At 46.5% G+C, this 18,266-nt stretch overlaps 1 protein-coding gene across 2 annotated transcripts in view; it reads left to right on the top strand.

Annotated features, from left to right (window-relative positions):
* The window catches only part of SGSM2 (small G protein signaling modulator 2), a 76,004-nt gene extending 61,917 nt beyond the window's left edge, over positions 1 to 14,087 (top strand). The window contains exons 17-23 of one of the 2 annotated variants that reach the window (XM_036768608.1): positions 3,424 to 3,813; positions 4,207 to 4,331; positions 5,363 to 5,445; positions 5,819 to 5,928; positions 9,119 to 9,215; positions 10,965 to 11,132; positions 11,699 to 14,087. In XM_036768608.1, coding sequence (XP_036624503.1) covers positions 3,424 to 3,813; positions 4,207 to 4,331; positions 5,363 to 5,445; positions 5,819 to 5,928; positions 9,119 to 9,215; positions 10,965 to 11,132; positions 11,699 to 11,787 — 1,062 coding nt within the window. In that variant the 3' untranslated portion in view covers positions 11,788 to 14,087. The remainder of the gene's footprint in view (positions 1 to 3,423; positions 3,814 to 4,206; positions 4,332 to 5,362; positions 5,446 to 5,818; positions 5,929 to 9,118; positions 9,216 to 10,964; positions 11,133 to 11,698) is intronic. The other variant, XM_036768607.1, reaches the window with a different exon arrangement.
* The last annotated feature ends 4,179 nt before the right edge of the window (positions 14,088 to 18,266 follow it).

The raw sequence follows: 18,266 nt of genomic DNA, 5'->3' as shown, positions 1-18,266 counted from the left end.
CTTTCTCCCATCTATTCCTCCCCTCCCTCCCTTCTCTAGAGCAACTGTTACAGATTAACCACTTCTATCTATATACAATAGATGTCTTCAGTAACCACTTCAGCAGGCCTTCTGGTCCTTCAGGCCTGCTTCTTAAAGGGCCCATGCCCTTTTTCTCCTGAACTATGAAAACATAGTTGTTCTCAAAAACATCGAATGTGGCTTTATTTAAATCCATTTAAACAAATTTATTCACAAAGAAGTACATAGTTAAAGGCTAAGTGCTAGTCATTGATCAATTTTGATCTGATCAGTCAGTCAATAAACATTCATTTATTTAAAATTTTTATTATTTTATTTAAATTTATTTAAATACCTACTATGCGCCAGGCACTGTGCTAAACTCTGGGGATTCAAATATAAACAAGAAAGACAATCCCTGACCTCAAGGAGTTTACAGTCTGGTGGAGGAAGACAATACACAAAAGGAAGCTTATGATGTCAATGAGAATACTGGCAGACAGCCATTCTTGAGAACAGCTGGGTATTTATTTTTAATATTTTATTTTTCTCCCAACTACATGTTAAAGAAATTTTAAAAGATCTGAGTTTTTTAAGTTTTGAGTTCCAAATTCTGTCTCTCTCCCTTCCCTCCTCCTTGAAACAGTAGGCAATCCAGTATAGATTATACATGTGTAATTATGTAAAACATTTCCATATTAGTAATTTTGTGCAAGAAGACTCGAAGAGAAAGAAAAGAAGCAAACAAGTAAGCAGCAAAAAATGAAGGAAGGAAGACAGCATGCTTTAATCTGTATTCAGACAATACCAATTCTTTCTCTGGAGAAGGATAGCATGTTTCATCATGAGTCCTTTGGGATTGTCTTGGATCATTGTATTGCTGAAAATAGCAAAGTCATTCACAATTCTTCATTGTACAATATTGTGGTTACTGTGTCAATGTTCTCCTGGTTCTTTGCATGTTTCATGTAAGTCCAGGTTTTTCTGAAATCATTCTGCTGTCATTTCTTAGAGCACAATAATATTCCATCACAATCATATACCACAGCTTGTTTAGCCATACCCCCAATTGATGGGCATCACTTCAAAGTCCAATTCTCAGCCACCACAAAAAGAACTGCTATAAATATTTTTATACAAATGGGTCCTTCCATTCCCCCTTTTTCTGATATTTTTGGGATATAGACTTAGCAGTGGTATTGCTGAATCAAAGGTTATGCACAGTTTTATAGCTCTTTGGGCTTAGTTCCAAATTGTCCTCCAGAATGGTTGGATCCAGCTGGGTATTTATTAAGGGCCCATAACTTAATTCTGCCTCTGAATCACATGTCACTAATGGTGACTCTCCTCTTTGATTTTAGCAGTTTAATAACAGAGGATGCCTTTTTAAAAATGATAATTTATTTATATCATTCCTTTTTAAAAAAAAATTTGAGTTCCATATTTTCTTCCTGCCTCCAGCCCTTCCCCAGCCCATTGAGAAGGCAAGCAATATGAGATATCAATTATACATGTGAAATCATGAAAAACATATTTCCATATTCACCATGTTGCCAAAAAGCAAGAAAAATAAGGAATAAAAAATATGCTTCAATTTGCACTCAGAGTTCATCAATTCTTTCTCTGAAGGTGGATAACATTTTTTGGTGTTGGATCATTTTTAACCCAGGTTTTGATCAAATTAACTAAGCCTTCCATAGTTGATTATTGTTACAATGTTGCCGTCACCATATACAAGGATCTCCCCGTTCTGCCCAGTTCACATCGCATCAGTTCATATAAGTCTTCCCAGACTTTTCCAAAATCATCCCCTTCATCCTTTCTTATGGCACTCCATCACATTCATATACCACAACTTGTTCAGCCATTCCCCAATTCCCCTCAATTTCCAATTCTTTGCCACCACAAAAAGAGCTGCTATAAATATTTGTTTCCATATAGCTCCTTTTCTCTTTTATCTCTTTGGATACAGACCTAGCAGTGATATTTCTGGGTCAAAGGATATATACAGCTTTATAACTTTGGGCATAGTTCCAAATTATTCTCCAGAATGTCTGGACCAATTCGCAACTCCACCAACAGTATATTAGTGTCCCTATTTTCCCACATCTCCTCCAGCATTTATCATTTTCCCTTTCTGTCATACTAGCCAATCTGATAGGAATGAGGCAGTACCTCAGGGTTATTTTCATTTTCATTTTTTAATCAATAGTGATTTAGAGCATTTTTCATATAACTACAGATAGCTATGATTTCGTCTTCTGAAAATTGCCTGTTCATATCCTTTGGCCATTTATCAGTTGGGGAAAAGAGGGTACCTTCTCATAGAACCAAGCAGACATAAACGTTGGTCCAAGGTTGACCATATGACTTAGAGACTTCAAGTGATCAGGTCCCACTGGCCACAGCTAGGTCTATAAACAGAAGTATCTGCTGATTTCTTTACATCCACCAGAGCAGGGGTTCCTAATAGATTTCAGGGGGTCTGTGAGCTTAGATAGGAAAAAATACATCTTTATTTTCACTTTGAACTGAAACTTGGCATTTTCTACAATTTTATAAAAACTTGATTCTGAGAAAGGGGTTTATTAGATTGCTGAAGAAGTCCAGGATATATGACAGGTCAAGAGCCTCTATCTTAGAATTTTTGAATCAGCTCCCAAGGGCACCTCTGCACCCCAGCCCAGGCAGCGCTGCTATTCTTTGGACTTGGATTGGTCCCATTTATTCAGATACTTATAGGCTAGGACTCTACTATACAGTCTGGCTAGCCAACCTTAGAGTCAGCAGGAGGAGCCTGAATGCTTCAACCCTGTTTCCAGCATCCTAAGGTTGAAGCTTCTAGAGTATTCCTAGAGAAGGATGGAATGGGACCAGGGCCAAGGGAAGACCCATTATGTTCAAATGTTTACACAGATTCCAATTACTCTTTACCCTCTCTGCCAAAGTCTGGGTCAGGTGGCTTTGAGCCAGCCTCTGTGTGAGCAACATCTGAACCTATGCTACAGAGATGGGAAGCAGGAAGGTAGGGCATTGGTGCTTTTCTGTCCACAGTGGGCAAGGAGCTTCCTGCAAGGCCATTTTAGTGAATGTCTTTCCAGTGGTGGACTAGGGAAAGGCAGGCCATTGATGAAAGTTGATTCTAGAAGTAATGGACAAATGCAGAGCTATGAGAAGGAAGAATGGCCCAATGGAAAGGGTGCTCAATTTGCTTTCCAAGGACCTGGGTTTTGATCCCAAACTCTACCCCTTAGCACCAAGCCATTTAACCCCCAAAGACCTCAGTTTCTTCATCAGTTAAATGAAGGATTTAAACTAGTTGGCCCAAACTGAAGTTATCACCCATGAATAACATGGCCACCACCTGACCATGAGTTGTAGCCCATGTATAACATGGCCACCATTGCTCTCTTTCCACACTAGGTGTTCATCTCTGTAGACGAGATGGATCCCCCTGATATGGGACCAAAGTGCCCTGAAGATTCTGTGGCTGACACAGTGCCAATGGCAGGAACACCAGGCACTGCCATAGTGGAGCAGCAGCAATCTGTAGAATTTGACTCACCAGACTCAGGACTGCCATCTTCCCGCAACTATTCAGTGGCTTCTGGAGTCCAGTCCAGCATCGATGATGGACAGAGTGTGGGCTTTGAGGAGGAAGACCAAGGGGAGGAGGAAGAGCAAGACCAATCTGCTTCTGGACCCCGAGCCTCCCTCTACGAGCCCCCAGACCCCACCCAGGAGGATACCCCACGGTCCAACGAGCTGGGGGCAGGAGAAGAACTGACTGCTGTCTGTGCTGCTGCCTACACTGTACGTGGTCACCCCCTTCCCACTCACCCCCACCCTTGTCCTTGAGTCTCAGTGGCCTAGACACCCTCCCCACCGACCAGGAATCCTAGGGCAACTTTACTGATAGTTCCAGGCTTCTAGAGAGACCTCCCATGGTCATCTATTTCATCCCCCTGCCTCTGGGTGTGAGCAAGCTCACAGATCCTGGCAGACGGGTGCTGATTTTCTTCTCTGCACATATCCAGAGCATAAGTTCCTTTGCTTAAGTCTCTCCTACCCATCCCTGTCCTCTAGAGACCTTGCCTGGGATAGGGGTGGGGGACCAGTAATAAAGAAGAACTTGATTGAGGGGGAGGGGCCAGTAATAAAGCCTTGGGAAGCCCAACCCTGATGGATACTGGGGTCCTTCCTCAGATAGAGTTACTGGACACAGTGGCCTTGAACCTCCACCGGATCGACAAGGACGTGCAACGATGTGACCGAAACTACTGGTATTTCACGCCCACCAACTTGGAGAAGCTTCGAAACATCATGTGCAGGTGCTGGCGGTTTGGGGGAAAGCTGAGAGGAGCAGGGAGAGGGCAGGTCCACAGGTTTGGAGCTTCTATAGTGGAACCTGGGAATGTTCAAGCTAGAAGGAATCTCAGAGATTATGGAAGAGGTCATCTTGTCCAACCGCCTCATTTTACAGATGAGGAAACTGAGGCCCAGAGAGAATAAATGGCTTGTCACAGGAATAGTAAGTGGCAAAGCTGGGATTTGACTTGAAGCCATCTAGTCTAATCACCTCATTTAACAAACGAGGAAACTGAGGCCCCAGAAGGTTAAGCGACAAGCCCAAGGCCACACAGCAAGATAGTGAGAAAGCTGGGACTAGAACTCAGATCTTCTGCCTCCTGGGCCAGTGCTCTCTTCCCTGGTGGTTTCCTGCTGTGACAGTTTGAAGGCAAAAAGGAGGGATCCTAAGGGGGGCAGAAGAGGGATAGCAAGCCCCCCAAATCTCTTCATTCTATCATGGCCTCTCAGGTTCCAGCTCAGCTGGCAGCCCTGAGCATCTAGAGAGATGAGGACTAGTGACTTTGGACAGAGGCCCTCACAGGGAGGCTTCAGCCAACCTGCCAGGGACTAGGTGCTCCCTGGTTTTCAGAAGAGGAGACTGAGGGGTGGGAGGCCTTCACTCAGTCCTTCACTGATCAGCTTCCAGAGGCCCTGAGAGCTGGCAGCTCCCAACCCCCAAGTGCCCAGGATATTCTTTCCTCCAGCTCCCTTCCCATCCCGCTTGCCTCAGTAGCTACAGCTAACCTAGATCAGCCAGATACCCTCTCTCTTCACCAGCAACAGAACCTCAGGGCACAGAATAGAAGGAGAGAAGGTGGTTATTTCTTCCCTGGGTGGTAATGATAATGGTTTCTTCTTCTCTTTCTCCTCCTTGTCCTTCTCTTCCTCCAAGAAAAAAATCCCTAGCATAATTCTTGGTACACAGTAGATACTTAATAAATGCTTATTTGTTGATTGGGCCTGAACCTGGGGTCAGTCTCATTGACTAATTCTCCTTTCCTGGGCCTCACAGCTATGTATGGGAGCATCTGGATGTGGGCTATGTGCAGGGCATGTGTGACCTGCTGGCACCCCTCATGGTCATCCTCGACAATGGTGAGGGCTCCTGGGAGCCCAGGAGAAGTGGGAGGGAGGGTGGTGACTGGGACTTGGTACTCAGGGGTCCTGGGTGGTGATGGTAGGGTGGGGCAGGGCAGGGGGTGAGGTTGGTGTCCTTTTATCTTATTGGCCACTGAAGCCAGAGAAGATGCAAAGTTGGTTCCAGGATAGCTGGGGTTCAACTTGTTGGTCTTAGTTTCTCATTCTTTGAAGTGTGAATCTGGTCCCTACCTTGTACCAACCTCCTGAGGTTTGCGGGGGAGGGGGGAGATGGTGTTTTGGGCTCAGAGGCCTCAGAACATGCTGGGAGATGGCCAAGGTTGTAATGCCCTCCCCTCACTGGAGGCCCCAACACCCACTCTCCCATCAGATCAGCTGGCTTATAGCTGCTTCAGTCAACTCATGAAGAGGATGAGCCAAAACTTCCCCAATGGTGGGGCCATGGACACACACTTTGCCAACATGCGCTCACTCATCCAGGTAGGTACCTGCCAGCTTACCTGCTTAGAGTCCTCACTTGGAGCTGTCACATCCTTTATCTCTAGCCAGATATCATGAATCTTTAGAGTGGCAGAGCTTTGAGGAGCCTTAAAGATCATTGAGTTCAACCTTTTCATGTTCTCAGAAGGAAATTGGGGTCCAGAGAGGGCAAGGGGCTTGTCTGAGATCACACAGCTGGGAATAGAACTGGCTCTGGACTTCCCAATTTAGTTCTCCTTGGTCATTGCTACTAAATAATGTGCTCCTCTCTCTTTAATAAATGCTATATCTGCCCTGGTTCCTAGTAGGTTGCTTTGCATGCTGTAGGTAATTAATAAATATTTGCTAGAATCTTGAGAGGTATGATGAGCCTCTCAGTCAACAATCATATATCAAATGCTTTCTGTATATAATACTCTGGGGATACAGAAACAGCAAAAATCATTGTACAGATATATTTTTTAAAACAGCTTGTAGGTGCAATTTGCTTTCATTTTTAAATGTGTAGTAGTAGTGGTGGTGGTAGTGGTAGTGGTGGTGAATAGTGGTTGTGGTAGTGGTAGTAGTGGTAGTAGCAGTAGTGGTAGTAGTAGTGGTGGTAGTAGTAGTAATGGTGGTAGTGGTGGTAGTAGGAGTGGTGGTGGTAGTAGTAGTGGTACTAGTGGTGGTAGTAGTGGTAGTGGTACTAGTGGTGGTAGTAGTGGTGGTGGTAGTAGTAGTAATGGTAGTAGTAGTGGTAGTGGTACTAGTGGTGGTAGTAGTGGTAGTGGTAGTAGTGGTGGTGGTGGTAGTAGTAGTAATGGTAGTAGTAGTGGTAGTGGTAGTGGTAGTGGTACTAGTGGTGGTAGTAGTGGTAGTAATGGTAGTAGTAGTAATGGTGGTAGTAGTAGGAGTGGTGGTGGTAGTAGTGGTAGTGGTGCTAGTAGTGGTAGTAGTGATGGTGGTAGTAGTGGTAGTGGTACTAGTAGTGGTAGTAGTGGTAGTGGTGGTAGTAGTGGTGGTAGTAGCGGTGGTAAGAGTAATAGTAGTAATCACTAACATAGTACTTTAAGGTTTGCAAAGTGCTTTACCCATATTATCTGAGGTAGGTGATGATTGTCTCCATTTTACAGAAGAAGAAACTAAGGCTGATAAGGTTTATATGACTTATCCAGGGTCACACAGACATTTATTAAACACCTACTATGTGCCAGGCACTGTGATAAATGCTTCACAAATACTATATCGTTTAATCCTCACAACCCTGGGACAGAGATTCTATCATTACCCCCGCCATACAGTTTAGGAAGCTGTATGGCTGACAGGTGAAGTAACTTGCCCAGGGTCACAGTCAGTAAGTGCTTAAGGCAGAATTTGAACTCAGGTCTTCCTGACTCCAAGAGTGCCTATTTTTATGACTGTATTTTGATTTTTTATGCCACATTCACATCCCAATAATGTCCCCAATACCCTCCTTTATAAAAGACATAATTATCATTTCTTTTATTACATGCATTATTTATAATTTCTCATTTAATTATACGTCACGTTTGTTAATGAAACAGAGCCAGGAAGGATAGCTTACTGGATGACAGAATCAGATCAAAAAATCTCAATAAGTGTGTTCATTAAGCTGAATAATTTAAATAATAAGTAATAAGATTAAATCATAAAAAATAAGATTACATTTATGAGGATAAATGTAAAAGATGAAACTTGGATTCAAACAATTAACTTCATAAATATGGGGTGGGGAGGCAAAGTTAAGATAGCAGATGTTCTGAAAAAGATCTTGGGATTCTAGTGGACTGAGTCAGCAGCATGACAGGGCGGGGGAGAAAGCCACTGTGATCTCCACTGAGAGAACCTCCGGGAATGACATGGTGATTGTCTGCCTGTGGTCATACCACACCTGGAGCATTGGATCAAATTCACGCCTCTCTGTTTTAAGAAGACATTGATGACCTGGACAGTGTCCAGATGAAGCTGGTGAAGGACCTCCCGAGTCCATGTCATCTGAGGAGGGGTTGAAGTGATTGGGAAAGAAAAGACTCAGAGTGGAGAGGCAGGGGAGAGAGAGACAGAGACAGAGACAAAAAGAGAGAAAAAGACAGAGAGACAGAGACAAAGAGAGACAGAGGGAGAAAGACAGAGAGACAGAGACACAGACACAGAGAGAGACAGACAGAGACAGAGAGAGGAGCAGAGAGACAGAGGCATAGGCTGTTGTCAAATATTTGAAGAGTCATCGGGTGGGAGAAGGGTTAGCTTTGTCCTGTTTGGTCCAAGAAGGCAGACTCAGGAGGAATGGGTGGACAGAAGCTGCAGAGGCCAACAGGGGGCAGCAGTTGGGAAGTGCAATACTGCATCAGTAGGGTGGGATTGCATTTCTTTTTTTTTTTTAAGAATGATTATTGTGTTTCTTTTTTTAATTTATTTTTATTTTTAGTTTACAACACTCAGTTCCACAAGTTTTTGAGTTCCAAATTTTCTTCCCCTCCCTTTCCCCTTCTCTCCCCCCAAGATGGCATGTAATCCGATATAGAATCTACATATACATTCACGTTAAACTTATTTACACAATAGTCAAGTGGTAAAGAAGAATTATAACCAATGGAATGAATCATGAGAAAGAAGAAACAAAACCAAAAAAGAAGAAAAAAAGACAGAGAGAGAGCAAATAGTCTGCCTCAATCTGCATTCAGAATCTATAGATTGCATTTCCAAACACCTGCCCAGAGAGAGACAAGACAGGGAGGGACAGTGAGGACAATGAGAACAGCAGGCACACTACCGAGAATGCCACATGAATCTAGAAGAACACCCCAGGCAGACACCAAAGTCAGACATAGAGATAGACAGCTTTGAAGTAGTGTCTGAGTGGCTTTGGGTGCTTGTCTCCAAGTATGTGCATTCTGACCAACAGCTTGGGGCTACCTTTTCCTCCTTCTCTCCTTCTATATGTTTTTCCTTCTCTCCATCTTCCCCCTCTCCATTTCTACCTCCCTTTATCTGTCCTCCTTCCATCCCTCCCTCCTTCCCTTCATTTATCCTCCTTCCATACATCCATCTCTCCCTCCTCCATTCCTCTTCCCCCTACTCTCTCTCCCTTCCATCTATTTCACCTCCTTCCATCCATCTCTCCCTTTCCACCTCTCCCTTCCTCTTCCTCCTCCTCTCATCCTTTTCCCTTCCCTTCCTCCTCTTACAGATCCTAGACTCAGAACTCTTCGAATTGATGCACCAGAATGGAGACTACACTCATTTCTACTTCTGCTATCGATGGTTCCTGCTTGATTTCAAGAGAGGTGAGAGAGGGAGAGAGGTCGGGGGCAGGGGGAGAAGGGGAATGAAGGAGAGACAAAGAAGGAGGGAGGGAGAGTGAGAGAGGAGACAGAAAGAGAGACAGAGATGGGGGAGAGAGAGACAGAGACAGGTAGACACAGTGACCAAGAAAAGGGAGACAGAGACAGTGTTGCACAGTTCTCTGTCCTTGGGATATCTTACTGGGATGGAGGATTGATCAGGGGTGGAGTTATGTGGGTTACGGAAAACAGTTTGAACAGGAAGATATTCGGAAACTCACTGTTGTCATAGGGAAAAAGCAAGAAGCCCACCCTTGGGCCTCAGCTTAGGCCTAGGTCATATTTGTGCTGAGCCAAGGATGGCAGCATAGTGTGGGAAAGCAGAGGTCCAGAGACCACAGCATTTTTTGGATTTAAAGCTACGAAGAGAGATAGAAAGTGTTTAATCCTACCCCCTCATTTTAAAAAAGAATTTTGTTGATATCTTTTGTTCTTAAATGACATACTTTGCAATTTTCCAATATTTCCCTCTCCTTTCTGAGATAGACATCCTTTACAACAATGAATTTAAAAAGAAAAAAAAGTTCAGCAAAACCGAGCAATTCATCAACAGTCTGACATTTTACGCAGTGTTCCACAGAGAAAGGAGGGAGGCACTTTCTTATGTCTCTTCTTTGGAGCCAAACTTGATCGTTACATTTTCACACCTTTTCAATCTTGACCATTTTATTGTAGCTGTTCCTTCCATCTACATCCTTGTGTATAATGCGTTCCTGGTTCTAATTACTTCACTTTTGCATCAGTGCAATTATGTCATCTCATGCTTCTCCAAATTCTTCATATTCATTGTTCCTTACAGGGCAGTATTTCTTTACATGCATGCCCACAGCTTCTTTAACCATTCTCCAGTCAATGGATATTTACTTTGTTTCTGGTTATTTGCTGCTACCATAAGTGCTGCTTGAAATATTTTGGTGTGCATGGGTCAGCTCCCCTCATTTTATTCGTTTGTTAGTTTGTCAATCTATCGATTAATTCATTTTTTTGTTTGAGACTGAGTTACCCTCTCTCATCCAGGCTGGAAATGCAATGGCTATTCACAGCATGATCCCAGTGCTGGGCATGGAAACGTTAACGTACTCCATTTTTCCGATCTGGGTTGGTTCACTTTTCCTTAAGCAGCCTGGTCTCCTTCCACCTACCCCTGCCTCAAGCCCTGCCCCATGGCTCACCAAAATGGTATCCAACTTAATACAGAAGCTAACCCAACGTTAGCCCTTCTGCTGCTGCAGACTCTCAAACTCAAGTGCTTCACCAACCTCAGCCTCTCTGTCAGCAGCAGGGATTACAGGTGTGTACCCCCACACCCAGCCAGCTCTTCTCATTCAGCAAATGAGGAAATTGGGCAAAGTAGCAGAGCCAGAATGAAAACCCAAGACCTCTCTCCCCAAAGCTAGTGTTCTTTCCCTAATACCGCAGAGCCAGAACTCTGGCTTCTTTGGAATTGAGTTTCCAAGAAATCCAGGACCTCGCCCACTCGAGTACTGACGAACCCTATTTGCTCAGCAGATCTAGTAGGGCATGGATGGGATTGCCCATTTGATGGTGGCCTTGGACATGAGCATAGACTTTTCTTTACTGGCTATTGGGCTTCTTTACAGGGTCCTAGGACCTTGCAGACATCTCTCAGGCTTAGGGATGTGTAACCTCCTACCCTGCTTCCGCAATCCCACCCCCCCACACCCAATACAGAGCTGCTCTATGAAGACGTCTTTGCTGTGTGGGAAGTTATCTGGGCTGCCAGACACATCTCTTCTGAACACTTTGTCCTGTTCATTGCCTTGGCCCTGGTGGAAGGATATCGGGAGATCATCCGAGATAACAACATGGACTTCACAGACATTATCAAGTTTTTCAATGGTATGAACCTGAGGGGAGGGCCTGTGGGGACCACCAAGTCCCAATAGCCAGTATGTTTTTGTGGGTGGCACAGCAGATGGGTGCTAGCAGCAATGGGAACATGTCTTTAGAGGTCATTGTATCCTAGGATTATAGGACTCAGGGTTACAAGGGCCCTCTGTGGTCATCTGGTTCAATCCCTTCATTTTATAGATGAGGAAACAGAGGCCCAAAGAGGTTAAGTGACTCACAAAGTCATACTCGTAGTAAGTGGCAAAACTGGGATTTGAACCCAGGTCTTTTGACTCCCGATCCAGTTGGTCCCAGCTCTAAATCTAGGGTTTCTTTGACTGGCTCCAGCACCTCCCTCCCACTGCCGGCCCCAAGCAGGGAAGCTTCCTGAGAATTCAAATTCCATGTCATGTTCCTCTAGACAGGACAGATAGTATCCAAGCCTCCTGAGGCCCTGGCAGCCTGATTGACCTAAGGAAGAACCCAATGAGGATAGGGCCAGTGCATCCTAACTTGCTGCTTTCACAGCCCCGTTTTCCACTGACCCCCACACCTGTTGCATGTATTCCCTGCAGAGCGAGCAGAACATCACGATGCCCAGGAGATCCTGAGGATAGCCAGGGACCTGGTCCACAAAGTACAGACACTGATTGAAAACAAGTGAAGCTGGCAGTGGCTTTGGTGAGAGAAGGCCGAAGAGGAGGCAGCTGAGGCTGACCAGGCCCCCTGCACAGGGCAAGCAGAGGGTGGCCCTGCTGGGACTATCAGCACCCTCCCTAACCCCACCAACCTGAACCCTGAATCATGCTCCTGAGGCATCTTCCATGGAATGCAGACAAAAAAAAGTAATTCGGAGATTGAGAGACCCCAGGCCTTCCCATGGGTTGGGCCAGGGCTAGCCTATGGGACCTGTCTTTGGGCCAGAGGGAGGAATGACTGGGAGTTAGAGAGCTCTCTCCTGGTCTTGGCTTGGGGCAGCCCACACTGGACCCCTGAAGCCTCAGGCCTATGACAGATACTCTCTGGGACAACTACCTCCCTTCCTACCCCCACCCCAGCCCCAAAGAAATCCCTTTCAGGGTCACCTTAGGAATAGACAGAGGCCCCAGGCAAGACCACCAGAGGGGGATCCTTCTTGAGAGGTGTTCTTGCCCTCAGGGGTCTAGTGCATGTCCTAAGGCTCTCCAAGGACCCAGAATCTGGCCTGAGATGCCCTTCCCAGATAAAGAGAAGAGATTCGGGCCAGACTCAAGGAAGGCTCTAGAGGCTGCAGGAGGCGGCCCCCTACTGAATGCCTCTGGCCCCTGTCTCTTCAGAGAAGCTGGGGAAAGGGACGGGTGGTCAGGCAGCTGCCCTCCTAGGTCTGGTCACACTCCCCCTCCTTCTGGAGGCTAGACTTCTACCCTGCTATACAATAGGGATGGGTGTTGGACCAAGGTTCTCGAGGACTAAGGGTGGGAGAAATTCTGGAGCTCCCTTTGTGGGTGTCCCCTGCATTTCTGTGCCCATTCCCAGTTCCCCAGTGGGACCCAAGAGACTAATTCAGGGATATTTGGGAGGAAGGGAGGAATGGGCAGGGAACAGCCTGGAGCTGTCCCAAAGTCCCTAACCCCTCCAGCATTACTGCCTGCTTTTATAATCCCTCCACCAACAAACCACCTGCTCCAGGCACCAGCCCCTGCACAAGTGTATCTCCTTTGTGTATTCAGCTGTCTGTGGTCCTGAAAAAATATGTAAAGTGAAATCTCCTGAAGGCTCTAAGGAGAACTTGTTTCTTAAAGGCTCCTAGTGCAAATACTTTTGTAAGAGCGAAAGCTTGAGCCCCAGTCTGCTTGTAAATCCAGGTTTGCTGAAAGCAGCACTGGCCTGTATGGAGAAGGCACAAGAGGTGGGAGCCCACACCTCTCAGGGACCCTCCCCCTGGAGCTCCAAAGAAGCCCAGGCTGTTGTCCCCTCCTACAGGTGCCTCCTTGCTCCCCTGGAACCCTACTCCAGAACGTCCCCATGGAGTCATACCAGGATGCTGGATCCTTCCACCTGACCTCACTGTTCTCCCTTGACCTTGCTGCTGCTTGGCTAAGGCATGGGGGAGGGGGAGTTAAGGAGGCAGAGAAGCTCCAGGGGCACGGCTGGATTACCCCTAGGGTGGGGGCATAGGAGAGGGAACGAGGGAGATTGCCTCTCCACCCTTCTAAGCCTCTGATTGACTAGCTGAGGCCAGAGCCCATAGCTGGGCACCCCTGGGGTCCTCTATTCTCAAGTGCCAACACTGCCCTAGGCTTGGAGGGGGCCTTGACCTTGGCCCCCAACATAGCCAACTCCATAGAATGTAGAGAACCATGAGCAGGGCTCCTAGGGGCTCCCTCAGGGTGCCACCTCAGACCAAACATCTCTTAATCCCGGGGCTAGGCTCCCTCTGCCTCCAATGGTAGTCTCCCCTCTGGAGGAAGTCCAGGAAGGGCCCCCCCAAGGCCTCCCTGCCCTTAGCATGCTTATTGTTATTCTGCACCCAGTTTTCTCCTTCTCCATCTCCTCCCGCCACCAGCAGGAGCCTGGTAGGTCCTGTTAGGTGGGAGGGCACAGTGAGGGTGCATTTGCCATTTGGGGCCTTCTGGAGTTCCTCTGTGGGCCTGCTGTGTCATTTACTAGAAAAAAGGGGAAATATCCTTTTCTTGGGAGAAGAATGCTATCCTAGGCCTGCCCATCCTCCTCTGCCCCCAGACTCTGCACTGCCTGTTTGGGGACCTGTCTGCCCCATCATCCCCTTGTGTGCCGTGGGCCCCACAGCTCATGTTGTATGTGCATCCATGATGCTGCATGTGCTGCCATGCGCCTGCCTTAGTGACTCTGGTGTTTGTGAGGAGCTGGAAGGTTGGTTGGTTGGTTTGTCTCCCTTTTTTCCTGGCTCGGATGTTCTAATGCTATCCATTGTAACAAAATCAATAAACACTGAGTTTGGTGACAGCTGGTGAACCTGGGGGCTCTCGGCGATGGGTGGATCGGGGAGTGGCACAAGGTAGGGGTGGGGTGAGGGGGGGACTGAGAAATTGAAGGAAGAAAGGATTTTATAAACTCAGAAGCCCAAGGGAGGGAGCCAGGGTATCCTCAACTTGAGGCGTGCCAGTCTTTCCACGAAGGATGTGCATGAGCATGATTTCAGGTCATGAGACCTGAAGAGGCAGTGCCATGAAGGGTGCTGAACTTGGCATCACCGGACCTGTCCACTTACTTCCTGTGGCAAGCCCCTCTGGACTTCATTTTTGAAGTTCCTTTGAAATCCTTTCCAGTTTGAGATTTCAGAAGTATCCACTGGAGAATCCAGAAATCTATCCTGGGGACTGGCTCCAGGCCTACCATTCATGTAATGCTTGGAGTGGGACAAGGGGACCAGGGGAATGAGAAGCCATCACAGTCTACAGCATTGGCAGGGGAACCAGTCTCTATGGTCACTGTCCACCTCTGTCTCCTTAACCCCAGAATCTGAATTAGCTGCCCCTACGCATCATGCCTTGCACATTTTCAATTTTGGACCATAGCTGGGATTTTCAGGAACTCCCAGTATGGAAACTCCCTCTACCAACACAGATCAGCACCTGTTCTGTAACTAATAATCTTAGTTGCCTGAAGCATTGAGAGGTTAAGCAATTTGCCGCCTAGCCTCAATCCCACACTGCTGCCTACACAGTAAGTGCTTAATAGATGCTTAAAAGACTGGAGAAGTTGTGACCCCAGTGTTGGAAATTAGTGCTACCCTGTAAGAAATCAGCTGTGGAACCCCCCAAAATTCACCAGTGAGCTTAAAACCTTGTCAAATACCATTTCACCCTCCATTTGACCCTGACGGCTCCTTCCCTCTACTTCTCCAGCCTCTCGGGGTTATAATTCCCCGAGTTTTTAGAGGAGAGCCCAAATATCATTCTAGGAAAATATTAGATCTTTGAGTGGGGAAGGGGAGGACAGAGGGGGGAGAGCAATTGGTAATGGATGGTTGTAACATCTCCTTCATCACTTGTGAGGCTCAAATAAGATGAGAAAGATAGTAAGTATAGGAGAGAGAGAGAGACAGAGAAAGAGAGACAGGGAGAAAGAGGGAAGGAAGGAAGGAAAGAGGGAAGGGATGAAGGAAGGGATGAAGGAAGGAAAGAGGGAAGGATGGGATGAAGGAAGGAAGGAAAGAAGGAAGGAAGGAAAGAGGGAAGGAAGGAAGGAAGGAAGGAAGGAAGGAAAGAAGGAAGGAAGGAAAGAGGGAAGGAAGGGATGAAGGAAGGAAGAAAGGAAGGAAAGAAGTAAGGAAGGAAGGAAGGAAAGAAGGAAGGAAAGAGGGAAGGAAGGGATGAAGGAAAGAAGGAAGGAAGGAAAGAAGGAAGGAAGGAAAGAGGGAAGGAAGCAAGGAAAGAGGGAAGGAAGGAAGGAAGGAAGGAAAGAAGGAAAGAAGGAAAGAAGGAAGGAAGGAAAGAGGGAAGGAAGGAAGGAATGAAGGAAGGAAGGAAGGAAGGAAGTAAGGAAGGAAGGAAGGAAAGAGGGAAGGAAGGAAGGAAAGAGGGAAGGAAGGAAGGGATGAAGGAAGGAAGGAAGGAAGGAAAGAAGGAAGGAAAAAAGAGGGAAGGAAGGAAGGGATGAAGGAAGGAAGAAAGGAAGGAAAGAAGTAAGGAAGGAAGGAAGGAAAGAAGGAAGGAAGGAAAGAGGGAAGGAAGGAAGGAAGGAAGGAAAGAAGGAAGGAAGGAAAAAGGGAAGGAAGGAAGGGATAAAGGAAGGAAAGAAGTAAGGAAAGAAGGAAGGAAGGAAAGAGGGAAGGAAGGAAGGAAGGAAGGAAGGAAGGAAGGAAGGAAGGAAAAAAGGAAGGAAGGAAGGGATAAAGAAAGGAAAGAAGTAAGGAAAGAAGGAAGGAAGGAAAGAAGGAAGGAAGGAAGGAAAGAGGGAAGGGATGAAGGAAGGAAGGAAGGAAAGAGGGAAGGAAGGGATGAAGGAAGGAAAGAGGGAAGGAAGGAAGGGATGAAGGAAGGAAGGAAGGAAAGAGGGAAGGAAGGAAGGGATGAAGGAAGGAAGGAAAGAAGGAAGGAAGGAAAGAGGGAAGGAAGGGATGAAGGAAGGAAGGAAGGAAAGAAAAGAATTTTTTTAAGACATTGGGATCATAAAGAACCATAGGCCTGGAAGGGACCTCAGAAGCCATCTTGTCCAACCCCCTCATTTTACAGAAGAGGAGACTGAGGTCAAGAGGAGACTACTTGCCCAAAATCATATATGTGTGAACAATTATACACAAGTGATCAAGGCAGGATTTGAATTCAGTTTCTCTGTGTCCAAAACTAGGGCTCTTTCTAATATGCCCATATGCCTCAAAGAGCACAATGGTCATGGCCCTCGTTGCTTCTTCCCTCTGCTCTCCAAGTTTTTTAGTAGAGACTTTGGGAGAGAGGAATAAAGGTTTTTGGCCAAAGTGAGTTTTTTGGTCCTCACACAGTGCTATACCCAGCGCAGCCATAACCAGGCAGACAAGGGTTTTCCCAGGGCGCTGAAATTTGCTGGGTGCTGACAGACACTTGCCATTCTTTAACAACATAGAAATCATGGATCATAGTTAGTGAAAGTAATTAGGCAAGCTAGCAGACTAGCAGCTGGCCCCCGGTCAGCACCTCAGTCCCTCCAAAGTCCCCACTCAAGGTGACCTCTGCAAGTGCCTGAGGGCATGTATGGCACTGCTGCTGCTGACCCTTGCCACAGGTACAGGAGTACCAGTTATGACCAGCATCCAGACCAGAAATTCACCCTTAATTTCTCTACCATCATTACTCCTTTTGATAATTTGGCTTCACACCTTGATTAAAAGTTTCTTGGGCTTTCCCAGGAACTCAGTAGGTTGTCAACAACCTTTGACTTCCACCACCCTCAAAGGGTAGAGAAATGTGCCCCAGAACATCCCCATCAGTCTTCCAGGGCTCAGTTTCCCCATCTACAAAATTAGGGAGCTGAGCTAGAAGACCCCTAAAATCTCCTTCCAGTTCTGACATTCTAGGACCCTTCCCCAGCTCAGCTGACCACAAAAGGAGTCTTACTCCACTTGGGACTCCTTCTTTAAAGGTATTGGTCCCAGTAATTTTCAAAACTGTCGATAGGGGGAGCCAGTGTCTCATAAATGGATATAGCACTTGGTGTCCAGATGTGAAATGGAGGACCAGAGTTTTTGGTCTTGTTTTACCTTCAGGTTTTGGTTTTGGCCTCTCAAGGGGGTCGGGAGGGATGTGCTGGTAAGAAATAGGGATGGAACAGGAGAGTGAAGTCCAGCCAGTGCCCATCTCTCCATCAGCACAATCTGTCTAGGAGGCCAGAATTCAGTTCAGGGTGCCATCCAACCAGAAGGACCCTCCCTTACGACACCCAATTCATTCATATTTCCCTTGACATCTTTTCCACCCCTAAGGCTGCGATTCCAGCCAGACTCACCACCTTCCCCAACCTTCTGAGTCAGCTGGTTTATAGTAGAACTGTGGGGAACTGGCTGGGAGATGAAAGTGTATATACAACCACCTCCCAGAATCATCTTGGTCCCACAGCTACAGAAATACCACAGGGGTTCCTACTCCCCATTCCTGCGTTCAAAGAACTAGGGTGACCTAAGAAAAGCAGCCAGGATACTTTCTCCCAGACTCTCCCACTGACCACTGTGAGGAAATAAAACAGCTAATTCATAATTTTTGCATTTGGGAGGGGCTAAGAGAAATGACTCACTCACCTGGGGTACAGCCCAGAGGGAGGAAATCTGCCCTGAGAGAGGAGTTTTCTAGGCTCTTGAAGAGGGAAATATGTCCCAGGTTGAGGCCACCTGCCCCTTAGGGGGTGGGGATAGTGCTGGTGGGGCCTTCCAAATTTTCCACCCTGGGGCAAAGCTCTGCAGGTCTGCCCTAGTTACACCCCTGAAGGCAGACAGTGAGCATATTATCTTTTCACTATAACTGAAGAACTGACATTCTTTTCCCACCCCAGCCTCACACACTTAGAAGCAATCCAGAATATTTGTGACTTAAGGCTTCCACCAGATCCATCTTCTCACTTCTTTCCTTACCCTCAAACCTTTTAACCACCCGAAGGGTAAAGAAGTATCTGGGCCAATTCTCGATCTTCCTCACTTACAACTGTCAAACCAGA

The sequence above is a fragment of the Trichosurus vulpecula genome, chromosome 7 (assembly GCF_011100635.1).
Source record: "Trichosurus vulpecula isolate mTriVul1 chromosome 7, mTriVul1.pri, whole genome shotgun sequence".
In the NCBI taxonomy this organism is placed as follows: Eukaryota; Metazoa; Chordata; class Mammalia; order Diprotodontia; family Phalangeridae; genus Trichosurus; species Trichosurus vulpecula.
Note: the sequence above shows the minus strand (reverse complement) of the source record. Positions and strands in the feature narration are given on the sequence as shown.